General features: G+C 45.2%; 1 protein-coding gene across 4 annotated transcripts in view; it reads right to left on the bottom strand.

Annotated features, from left to right (window-relative positions):
- Positions 1 to 12,102, bottom strand: part of DOCK2 (dedicator of cytokinesis 2) — a 442,316-nt gene that overhangs the window by 51,310 nt on the left and 378,904 nt on the right. For all 4 annotated transcript variants that reach the window (XM_009241272.4, XM_024247240.3, XM_054556208.2 and 1 more), the window contains one exon: positions 4,345 to 4,430. In XM_009241272.4, coding sequence (XP_009239547.4) covers positions 4,345 to 4,430 — 86 coding nt within the window. The remainder of the gene's footprint in view (positions 1 to 4,344; positions 4,431 to 12,102) is intronic.

The following is a 12,102-nucleotide window of genomic DNA, read 5'->3' as shown; positions in this document are numbered from 1 at the left end:
CACTTTGGGAGGCCAAGGCGGGTGGATCACGAGGTCAGGAGATATAGACAATCCTGGCTCACACGGTGAAACCCCATCTCTACTGAAAATACAAAAAATTAGCCAGGCTTGGTAGCGGGCGCCTGTAGTCCCAGCTACTTGGGAGGCTGAGGCAGGAGAATGGTGTGAACCCAGGAGGCGGAGCTTGCAGTGAGCCGAGATCTCACCACTGCACTCCAGCCTGGGCGACAGAGTGAGACTCCATCTCAAAAATAAAAGAAGAACAACTGGTTTTGTCCAGGACTTTGCAAACTTCCATGTGCATGGGGATCACTGGAGCATTGTGTTAATAGATTCTGATTCATCACATCCGGGCTGGTTCCTGAGCAGCTGCCTTACTAACAAGCTCCCAGGTGATGCCAGTGCTGCGGGTCCATGGACCACACTTGGAGAAACCAGGGTTTAGAAGAAAAAGGTCTTGGCTTTCTTTCTTTTTCTATTCTTTATGCATGAAGCAAGAAAGGTGCTCAAACCATCTAGGATTGGTGAAATGGATGGGAAAATTGGCTAGAAATGACCCATCCATCCACTATCCATCCTTCCACTCAACATGTGGCATTCTAGAAACTAGGGATTCAGAGTTCCAGGAGATCACAGTCTAGCATGGGAAACATAGATAAAAATTAATCATAATATATAATGACACTACCACTTATTGAGTACTTCCTGTGTTCCAGACCGCATGCAAAGCCTGTTTAATTGTTTACCTTGTAATCCCACAACAGAGTATGACAAAAGTTTTGGGAATCACAAGAGAATATAGGTAATTCCTCACGCAGTGGAATGAAGGGTGGTGGGCACTTGCCACATTGCTTCTGCTCCTGTTGTGGGAGGACTAGAGGGGGCTCACTCCTCCCTGCAGTTGATTTGCACTTGGCATTGGAGGCTTTTAGAGGGAGGATCCCAGACTCCCCCTCTCTGTCAGTGCTAATGAAACTGGATTTTCTTTCATTCCTTGAAATGAAATGAAATGAAATGACCTGTGACAGGTCCTTTTCCAGGGATTGAAAGGGTCTGGGTAGGATAAAGGCCCAAGAACATACATCTATCTGCTTCAACCTTCCGATTCCCTCACCACTTCTAGAACTATTCGCAGGAATAAAATACAGAAAGGCAGGGGTGTGTCTTATGACTCCATTCAATGTGAGACTTACACTTTCAGATATACATGGATCAATGAGCATGGGCTCCAAAGAGAGCTCTGAGGTTAGGGAGAACTGGAGTGCTGTGTAAGGTTATATAGCTTGTGCACTGCACAGAGCACATGAGGACGAAATTCAGCCCCACTCCATGCCTTAAACCTTGTGTTCCTATGCAAGGCTGCAGTTGCCACAGGGAGAGTAGCTCTGTTCTATTCACCAAGGCCCTATCCAAGCCATGTGCCCACAGGACTGTATCTGCCCAGTGGGGGCCCTGTGTATTAGTGAGGCGCTGAAAGAGGGACTGGGAGGAAAGGCTGGAGGAACTGAGATGACTAGCCTAGGGGAGAAAAGATAGGCAGGCTCATGGCTTCAAAAAACTACAATGCTATCCACCTGTAAGTAATACAAGTTGACTCCTCTATGTGAAAATGTGAAATTCAAACTTTCTGAGCACTAACATAACACTCAAAGGAAATGGTCACTGGAGCATTCTGGATTTTGGATTTTCAGATTAGGGACACTTAACTATTAAGTATAATTATTTCAAAATCTGAAAAACAAATCCCAAATCCAAACTACTTCTCGTCCCAAGCATTTCAGATAAGGGATAATCATTCTGTACTACTAATAATTAGTATTGCTAGACTCCCAACAAAAACTCTAAGGGCTTGATAATATTTTATCCCCAATTTTCAGATAAGAAAACTGAGGCTCAGAGAGGTGAAAGGAAGGAGCAGGCACAGGGGCCCCATGGATGTTCTGATGGGGACCTGGCTTCCTGTGTCAGGCTTGATTTGTTTCATGTAAAAATCATTCACACTTCTGTTTCAGGAGAAAAATAATGAGCTGTCTTTAATTTCTTTGACCTCTAAGGACTCCTTTTATAAATAATCACTCAGGAAGGATTTGAAAACCCTGCTGATCATCTGAAGACCGCCGCAGAGCCCCATCCGCTTATAAAAATGGAAATTGCCAGCACTGTACATGGCTTCACTTCTGGTCAATATTTTGATTTTCTTGTTTAGAACTTTAAGATAAACACTGACTCAGCCAGAACATTGTTTATTCCCCCTGGATACATCAGTCTCCATATCCACCTGAGGGGCAGACAGTGGGTTTCTCCTTCTGGCCAAATGGCATTTGCATTCTAAGTCTTCAGTGAGGGCCATGCACGGTGACAGGAAGGGGACAGGAGCCAGCTGAGATGGCACTGCCTGGGGCGCCATCCTATCCTCTGGGCTCTGCCTGGTTGGGCAGGGTCGAGAGGCTCATTGTGGGGGTCAGAGCAAGGCCTTCAGTTTGCCTTTCTTATTGAATTTAAAATATTCAAAAAGGATTGAAGAAAGAATCCAAACCAGAGTGATCTCAGAGAATTATAGAAATCAGAGAATATACAGTTAGCGAGAAGTGGGGATGTCTGGGTCATGTTCCTAAGCCTTAGGAGAAGGCCTTGCAGGAGAAGGGGGCAATTACCAAGCTGTCAAAGACAGAAACTGGGAGCAAGGCCTGGAGATGGAAGAATATTTATGAAGCATTTACCTGCTGTGTGCCAGATGCTTTATAATTATTCAGTCCTCAGAATAACCACAGGAGCTTATTATTCCCATTTCAGAAATGGGGATACTGAGGCCAGACACGAGTGATTCATGTGAAGTCTTGCAGCTGCTAAGTGGTAGAGCCAGGATCAAAACCCAATGTCTTTCTCCAAAGATATACAAGCAGCCCATAAGCACATGAAAAGATGCACAGCCCTGTGAGTGTACTGAAAATCAATGAATTCTACACACCACGGAAATGCAATTCAAAACCATAATGAGATATGATTTCACACCCGCTGGGGTGGCTGTAATCAATAAGACAGATATTAACAAGTGTTAACAAGAATGTAGAGAAATTAGAACCCTTATACATTGCTGGTAGAAATATATATGGAGCTGCCATTTTGGAAAATAGTCTGGTTATTCCTCAAAAGGTCAAATATAGGTGCCGTATGATCCAGCAATTCAATTTCTAGGTATATACCCAGGAGAACTGTAAACGTTATGTCCACACAAAAACTTGTATCTGCATGCTCACAGCAGAATCAATACTAATAGTAAAAAAGTAGAAACAGCCTAAATACACATTAACTGAGAGATGAATAAACAAAATGGGGTACATCCATATGGTACCAAATATTTTAATTACCAAATATTATTTGGCAATTAAAAGGCATTAAGTACTGAAACATGCTACAACATAGATGAACCTTGAAAACATTATAGGCAAGACAAAATGCAGAGTAATGGTGGCCTAGGGCTAGCGGAGATGGGGGAGTGTTTGCGTGTGTGTGTGTGCGCGCACGTGTGTGTGTGTGTGTGTGTGTTGGCAGAGCAGTGGCTAAGGGGTGCAGGGTTTCTTTTTAGGAGTAAAGAAAATGTTGTAAAATTGATTGTGGCAATGGTTACATAGCTCTGTGAACATACTAAGAGTCAATGATTGTACACTTTGAGTAAATTGTATGGCATGTAAATTACATCTCGATAAAGCTGTTAAAACGATGTCCTGACTCCAAGTCCAGTGGTCTTGGGCACTGTTCTCTGTCCACTGTCTGCCCCTGGCCTGGACGCTGGAGTCAGGCAGAGCCAGGTTCAGGATGCAGCTTGTCCACTCCACTAGCTTGTCCTAGTTTCCTTGAACAATGTGCTTACTTCCCTCAGCCTCAGGGCCCACCTCTGTGAAATGGGCATCAAAGGGAGTAACTGCGATTAAAGGAGGGATTACATAGCACATTGCACAATAACATGCTAAGCTATTAAGTGTGCTCAATAAACGCAGGTCATGACCAACATCTGTCAAAAATTTAAATAGAAAAGAAGTGAAAAATAGCAACCACATTCCACAGTTAAGACGTAATGAAAGTAGACGTTTTGGTGGATTATTTCCCTCTTCCCAACACAGCAAATATTCTTTTCATCTGGCCCATTCTATCAGTTCCAAAGAAATGGCCACTCCAGAGAGAAATGTGAGATTTCTTCCAAAAATGGAGTTTTGCCAATACCCATGAGCCTCTAGATCGATCTCCAGGGGAGGACAGAGCCACTCAGAGCCCCCTGGAGTTCTGAGCCCTCCCGCCTCACCTGACCGTCACAGGCTATTCCTGCACACAGGGCACTGAACTTACATTGACTCCAGCAGCTGCATGTACTGCTCATCACCTCGGCCCCCTTCTACCTCATGGTCCAGCTTCAGGATGATTTCGTTTTCAAACTGAAGATGTAGGAGACAAAAATCAACAGTAACATTAGAAAGCTGAGGGCTGAAATTAGTCAACTCATTATTTCAACCAAAGCTTTAGGGAGCACTCATTATCTCCCAGGTGCTGGGATCTGGGAATGCAAAATGGAACAGAATACTATGTCTGCCTTTTTGGAGTGCCCAGAGAGTGGAGGGGAGCCATGGGTGATAAGTGCTAGAGAGAGAGAGAGAGAGCATGCAAGAGAGAGCACAAGTGCAGGAGAGGCGGAGAGGGAGAGAGGGAGGAGAGTCAGGGAAGACTTCTCACAGCTCATGTTATTTGAGCTTGTTTTCAAAGGTTAAATAGAAATTTTTCAGAAAGAGAAAAAGGGAAAGGACATTCCAAGAAGACAGCACCACACGTGCACAGGTATGGAGATGTGTGACGGAGCACAGAATCTTCGGGGAATGCCATGTTTCCTGGACAGCTATTGTTTTTGCCTGCTTGGCATTCCTTCATTCCTTTCTCCATATTTTGGTGATCATACCAGTCCTAACCACAGTCTTTGGGGCTCTGGTGGGCTGAGCATCCCTCCCTAGTTCCAGGTGTGGAGACCTGACACAGGCCTAGCTCCTAATCAGTATATTTCATTGCCTGGGTCCCAGAATTAATAAAGGTGTGGAGTGAGACAGTGAGACTCTAAATCTGAGGCTTTATTGGACCTCTTAGCAAAATGAGTCTTTTTGCTCAACCTGAAGATGAAAGGTCGTGAGCCTGAGGCTGCTGCTGAGCACAATGAAAGAGTCTGTCTGAGAATCACACCAATACAGAGGCAAGCACAGAGGGGAAGCTACAGAGAGACAGAGACCTGATGCCATTTGTGAGCCCCTGCATTCAGCCACACCTGACGCTTTCCCATTCATATGAGCTGATCTGTATATATATCAGCCAGTTTGAATTGGAGTTTTGTTACCTGCAACCAGAGAAATGATGAAAAATACTCATAAGACATGGAGCAAATGTCAGGTCTCAGAGAGTCAAGACTGGTGACGACGGTAATGATCAGAGATCAGATTAGGTAAGTGATGAGAAAGCAAGTATCCATCTACAGTTCCACCAAATCTTGTTGTACTGAAGCCACAGGATGTTTTGTCTCCCTACTTTCCATGTTAAGAAGCATTTCACACACTGGAGTGCATGGCTTATTCAACACATTGTTTTGAAGTCACCCGACATCTTTTTCACATGATTTTGCTGCAAAATGGTTTGTACTGTTTTAGTATTATACCCTGAAGAGTCCATCCAAATCATGCAGTCCACCCTTCCCTCATTTTACCATTAAAAAATAAACTGGCATCTGGAGAGGGAAAGGGGAGCTTGGCAAAGGTCACCAAGAGCAAAAGAGGACTTGGGGAGTCCTGGCTTCTAACTTGACCTCTTTACACCCGGTCTTCATAATACTTCATGAAGTCTGGAGGTCACGGATCACCTTTAAATGTGACATGCATGAAGAGCAGCCAGCCCTTGCTTGGTACAACGTTCGGTGTCAGTTATTATTACAGATGAAGAAGTAGAGGCTCGGGGAGTTTAAGTGACCTGTCTAAAGTCTCAGATGAATGGCAGAGACCTTTGGCAGGTTCTTTCCTGTGCATAAAGGATAGAGCTCCACGGAGTTGGAATTTTTAGGTGATGAAAAGGCAGGGACCACGTTTGCTATTCCCTCTGGTTCACACATCATCCATGATGCCATCGTTCCCTCACTTTTGTGCACAAAGGATCTAAGGGAGGGACCAAAAGCTTGTGCTGATACAGCACAGATGCCAAAGAATTTCCCATGAGTTGCCTCAGTTGGGGAAGACTTATTGAAGGAGATATACCGGGCCTGGAAAGATGGGTAGGACTGTGATAAATGTGAAAAGGAAGGCATTCCAGATGGGGGAAATGGTGTGAGCAAAGGTGTCGAGGTGGGAATGTGGAGAAAAATGAGGACAGCAGTTCAGCTTGAGCAGAGAAGGATGGATGGACGGACAAATGGAAGGAAGAAAGGAAGGAAGGAAGGAAGGAAGGAAGGAAGGGAGGGAGGGAACAGACACCTAGATGAGGCCCAGTGTGGTAAGGGTCTAGACTTCCAGTCTGCAAATGAGTCACATCCCTTCTATGGTGCATCCTGTCAAGCATTATGTCTGTGTTGAATATTATCCAATGTCAAGGGTTGGGGACTATCATGCCTAGAGATGTCTTCTCTGCCAAGCCTAGAGCATGAAGAAATACAGCTGAGGGACTACACAATGAGTCTGCTGTGTGGCTGTCTGGCTTTAAATCCCTCACTGCTTCCCTCTGCCATCTTGGGAAAGCTGGTAGGTCTTTCTAATCTTCACTGTCAGGATTTAGATCAGGGACTGGCAAACATTTCCTGTAAAGGGCCAGACGGTAAATAATTTAGGCTTTGCAGGCCAGATGGTCTCTGTGACAACTACTCAACTCTGCTGCTGTAGCACAAAACCAGCCCTAGACAACACATACACAAATTGGCATGGCTGTAGTCCAATAAAGGTTTATTTACAAAAGCAGGTGGAAGGATGGATTTGGCCTGTGGGCCAGAGTTTGCCTACCCCTTATCAATACAATGGGCATAACAGTAGTACCTACAGTGTGGAGCAGTTATAGGGCACAGAGATTTTATATGTAAAGCACTAGCAAAGTGCCTAACATTAAATGTGTGCTGTGCTCCATCGACTTGTCATCACCACTAATGTTATTGTTATTACTGCCGAATGTTACTAGAAAGCAGCGCAGGGGGAGAAAAGCAGCATTTTTTCTTGTCTGAGTAGTTCACTGGGAAATGCTGGCATGATTCTTCCTGGTGAGCTGAACTTTTCTTTGGAGCTCAGAAGTGGTTGAGGTAAATAAGCACTTGTCCCAGGTTCACAAAAGAGCCCTCCAGGAGGGAAATTACAGGGTTCCAGGGAGTGTGCAGAGACAAATGATACCACACCACCATGCCTGAGCCCTTGGGGTGAGCTGGAGGGGAAAGGTCTCAGTCAGGCATATCCCAGGGTCAGTACTGTGCTCAGAAATGGCTGTGATCATAGTCCGTGGCATTGAATAGACTTGGTTTGAGTCTTGCTTTGACTTTTTTCCCAGCCCTGTGACCTTAGCCAAGTTAATAAACATTTCTAAGGCTTAATGTGCTCATCTATTAAATGGAGATTTGAAATAGCATCTCCTTCATAGTGGTACTGTAACAAATTAAAGGGCAAACACATGTAAAAGGCACTTGGCACATAGTAAGTGCTCAATAATTGTTAGCAAAGCTCATCATGCTATTGTCATTGTCATCATCACAGGCATCATACTCTCATTTAATCTTTACAACAGCCAAGGGAGAAGAATGTCATCATCCCCATGTTACAAATGAGGAGGCTGAGGCAACGTACGACCTTGGGTGACAGAGTGTAAGACTCTGTCTCAAAAAAAAAAAAAAAAAAAAAAGGCTCTCCCAAACATACACTCCATCATGATGCTGCAACAATCCTTACCCCCAACACTGTCACCATCCAGAGTTGAGGAGGTAGCTCTGGCTTCTCCAAATTACTTCCATTTTCATCCACAGCTACATGACTGCATCACATCATTGACTCCTTACCCCACTGCTGCGAGGTGGATGTTTGCTAATGAGTATCCATAGATTTGTATTGGGCCACTACAGAAGTCAGATTCTACAGAGGCCCAATACAAATCTTAAGAAGCTCTAATCAAGAAAAGAGGAGTGGACTCCAGGAGCCCAAACCTTCTGCCTGGGCCTCCCTCTTCCAGGAGAATGGCCTGATATGGGCCTAGTGTTTGCTTCATGCCTTCCCTGCATTGCTTCTCTTGCCTCTCCTGGCTGCTTTAGAACATCTTGGCTATTTTTATCATCTTGTTTTCCTAGAATGTTTTCTGATTGGAGTCCAGCCCTGTAGAAGTATGAGATTTGGAGAATGACTGCTCTTCCTCACACGTCTGGTGCTGACTTTGACATGGGAAGGGCAGAGATGTTATTAGAGGCCTGGATGTCAGGAAGATGACAAGGATGACATCAACACCAGTAAGTCCGCCTTTGACTTCCTCTGTTATGAAATGCCAGTTATCCTGGGTGGAAAGAAGTAGAGTTGGGAGGAATCTGGAAAAGAGAATGTCACGTGAGAAGGGGTGTCTGGAAGTCAGTGCAGCTTTCTAATTTTGAGTTGTCTCTAATCGTTCCAATTCATCCCCCAAAAGAGCTTGGGATGGGAACCTCTAATGGCAATTGGATATCCACTTTACAGATTAAGAAGCTGAGGCTGAGAGAGGTTAAATAACTTACCCGCATTTATTCAGCTTATAAGAAGTAGGTCTGTCTGAATCCAAACCACAGTACCCAGAACGCAGCAAGCACTCAGTACAGAATTATTGAATTGATGTAATCTTTTCCACATTATGTTCTAAACAATTTAAATCACCAACTTACTCCATGCCAAGATGCAGTCTCAGTGGAATCGGCTAACATGGCTATCTGCGTCTATTAATTAATTCAATGAGCAATGATTGAGCTCCTACGGTGTTCAGGCACTGTTCTAGGTGCTGCTGTCAGATGCTATCCCCTCTTCTTTCTCTGAGAGAAGAATTCTCTCCAGGATCTCCTGCCTGCTGAGGGCTCAGATCCCCATGATGACTGGTACACAGTCCTGTTCTACAATCTGCATCTAGCCAACCAGTCTCCAAGGTCTCTATACCCCAGGACTCCCACGCATTCCCACCAACAGCATCCAGAACACCTACATCCCCTCCTTCCACAAAGAATTAGCCAGCAAGACAGCTGGTCTACCCAGGGCAAGGGGATTACTCAAGCAGTCATTAGCAACCCCCATTATTCTAGGTTATAAAAACATTTGCCGGAATGTACCTCCCTGTGCTGATGTGGTTCCCCTGAATGCCATGGGATGGGGGTCTAAATGCCTCCATCCATTCATTCTGGGAACACTGACATGGTGCCCACCACATGCATCTCAGGCACTTGACAGGGACTGGGAATTCAGGACTGAGAGATCAGTTTTGGCCCTCAAGAGCTCACAGTCTGCTATGGAAGACAGACCTATGAGCAGGTAATTGTGCTGTGTGGGACAAGTGTGATGACCGCTCAATCCAGGCAGGATAGGATATGTTTCACTCTGACTAGCATGTGTCTTGGCCAAGCCAGCCACAATGGGGTCCACCTAAGGCCCTCTTGCTGAAACTGTCCTTCCACAACCCCACCAAGGGAATCAGGTGGTGTACCAGGGATGGGACATCCAGTCCTAGACAATGGACAGAGACCCCCGAGATGGTCTGGGATGAAGTGCTGCACTCATGAGGGATAAATGTCATCAGTCAAACCCATCAGCTGTCTATGAAATTTGGGTGAGAGGTGAGACAGGGAAATCTGGCACAGAGCTTATAAAAGAAACCCAGAGCAGAAAAAGAGATTGCCCTGGGGTCGCCTCTTGTTCAGCTCCCAGAACCGGGAGCCACTGAGTCTAACACCTTCCTGTCCTAGTTCCAGCCTATGTATACTTGGCTTGAGAAAATCTTTGTATCTTGTACCCAGATGAACCACTGCCCCAGGAAGCAGGAAAGCCTTTCCCAAAAAGTGAAGCCTCAGCTGAAGGGTGTCTAGGATCTCTTCAGGCAAAGATATAAAAGGAAGAGCCCATACAAAGGCATGAGAGCTAGAGAACTTCAAGAAACTGGCATCAGGCCAGAGGGTTTGGTATGACCTGGGAGCAAAGCCCCTGCTCAGTTTCCTCTTGGCTCTGCTATTTCCCTTAAACAACCCACATTTTAGAAAGGGAACAACATGGTCTTCTGGGGACCTGGTTCTTCTCTCATGGGATTATTTTGGCATCATGTACTAATGCCACTTTGCACACCAGCCCTCCTGGATTCTAGACCCCAGTCCTGGGGTTCACTCTCGTTCTGGCCATCAAGGCTGCTTGGGATTCAGCAGGGTGTCACCACCTCTCTTTCCTGGAGACACCTTCCATGACTGCTTACTCTGAACCAAAAACCATGCCTGGGCCCGCGTATCCCCCAGCTGAGCTCCTATGAAGCACGCCGGCTGGTTTTCACATGGGCATCTGCCTCATTAGTCAGCCTGATTGTCCTGTCTCTTTTGATAAGGGAGCTGCGAGGAGAAGTGATTGGGGAACATGCTCAGAATGAATGCACACTGGAGTGAGGAGCCCAAGGAATGACTCTATACGGAGAAAATAGGTGGGTGCATGCCACAGAGAAACCAAGATACGAGAATCCTTTAGGGAAGGAAAATCACACTAGAGTGAAACTCTCTGAGGCTGCCAAACACATCTGTCAGGTCACAATCCAGGCAATGAGCAGGTCTTATTTCTTTTTGGGACATTGTACACCATCAGGCACTTGGTGTGTTTCTTTTGCACACCTGTTCCCAGGAACTCTTCTAAGGCACCCACTGGCCTCAGAAGTGGGTCTGAGGGTAAGTAAACTGCCCTTCATCTCATGGTGTGTGCCCTTTACGTGGTCCCAAGCTGCACAGACCTTGCTCCCACTTAAAAGGCAGCAAATTCCAAGCTGCCTTCAAACACTCAATCCAAGCTTTCACTCTCCACTCCCCCTATCCCAACTGCTCAGATATGGCCTCTTTCTTCATTTGACCTACTCAGCTTGATTTCTTTTCAGGCTCTTCACAAAAAGGCAGCTGGTCACTAGCCCTTCTGGCACTAGAGTCCCTATAATGCTACCTCTCACAGTGATATCATCATAGCAAACTAGTCTCTTATTCCTCTCAGAACAACTTTCTCCCACGTGAGATTAATAGGATGGAAAATCCAATAGATGTTTCTTGCACAAATAAATTTAAGAAATGACAGATCTGTTTGCTGTGGAATGTCTCAGTGCCTTGACCCTATTAATATGCACTGGGAATCTCTAAGATGGGTTCCAATATGCAGTGGCTTCCAAAGGTATTTAACCTTGAAACCCTCTTCCCTGGAGCACCTTCTTGGATCAGTGCTCCATAGACGTACTTAGGGAAAGCACTGCTCTAGTGGATACCATTCAGCCAGTATTACTGGAGATACTGGTGGCTGGATAGTACGGGTTGCAGCATGGGTTTAGGAATTGCAGTGACCTGCTTGTTGCAGCCTTTGTTCTGCTACTTTCTTGATTGTGAATTTCAGCAGATGACGTCAGCTTTCTAAGTCTCAGTTTCTTTTCATCTTTAAAATGGGTAAGATAAGATAATGTTACCTACTTCATAGAGTTGTAGTTTAAAAAAGACTGCATGAACTAATACACAGAAAATAGGTGTCATATGCCTGATATGTAGTAAATATCTAAAGTCAATCATTATAATCATCATCATCGTCATCATCATTAGATGCAGATGAGGAAGATGAAAAATGCACAGAAATGAGTATAAAGCAAGGCAGTAGATAACAGTCATACCTTAGACATCAAATGACAGGAATGGGGAGAAAAGACCTCCTAGGCAACATGGCATTTGGATGGGCTTTATAGGATCAGTAGGAGTTTAGAAGGTGTTGGGAGGCAGGGTTGTGATGGTGCAGAGAAGTAGCAGGAAGAAAAAAAATGCCCGAAGGATACCCACAGAGGCAATGCCATTCAGGTGGGCTGCGGGGATGGTGGAGAAGAGGTAAGGCGGGGAGAGTT

The sequence above is a fragment of the Pongo abelii genome, chromosome 4 (genome assembly GCF_028885655.2).
Source record: "Pongo abelii isolate AG06213 chromosome 4, NHGRI_mPonAbe1-v2.0_pri, whole genome shotgun sequence".
NCBI lineage: Eukaryota > Metazoa > Chordata > Mammalia > Primates > Hominidae > Pongo > Pongo abelii.
Note: the sequence above shows the minus strand (reverse complement) of the source record. Positions and strands in the feature narration are given on the sequence as shown.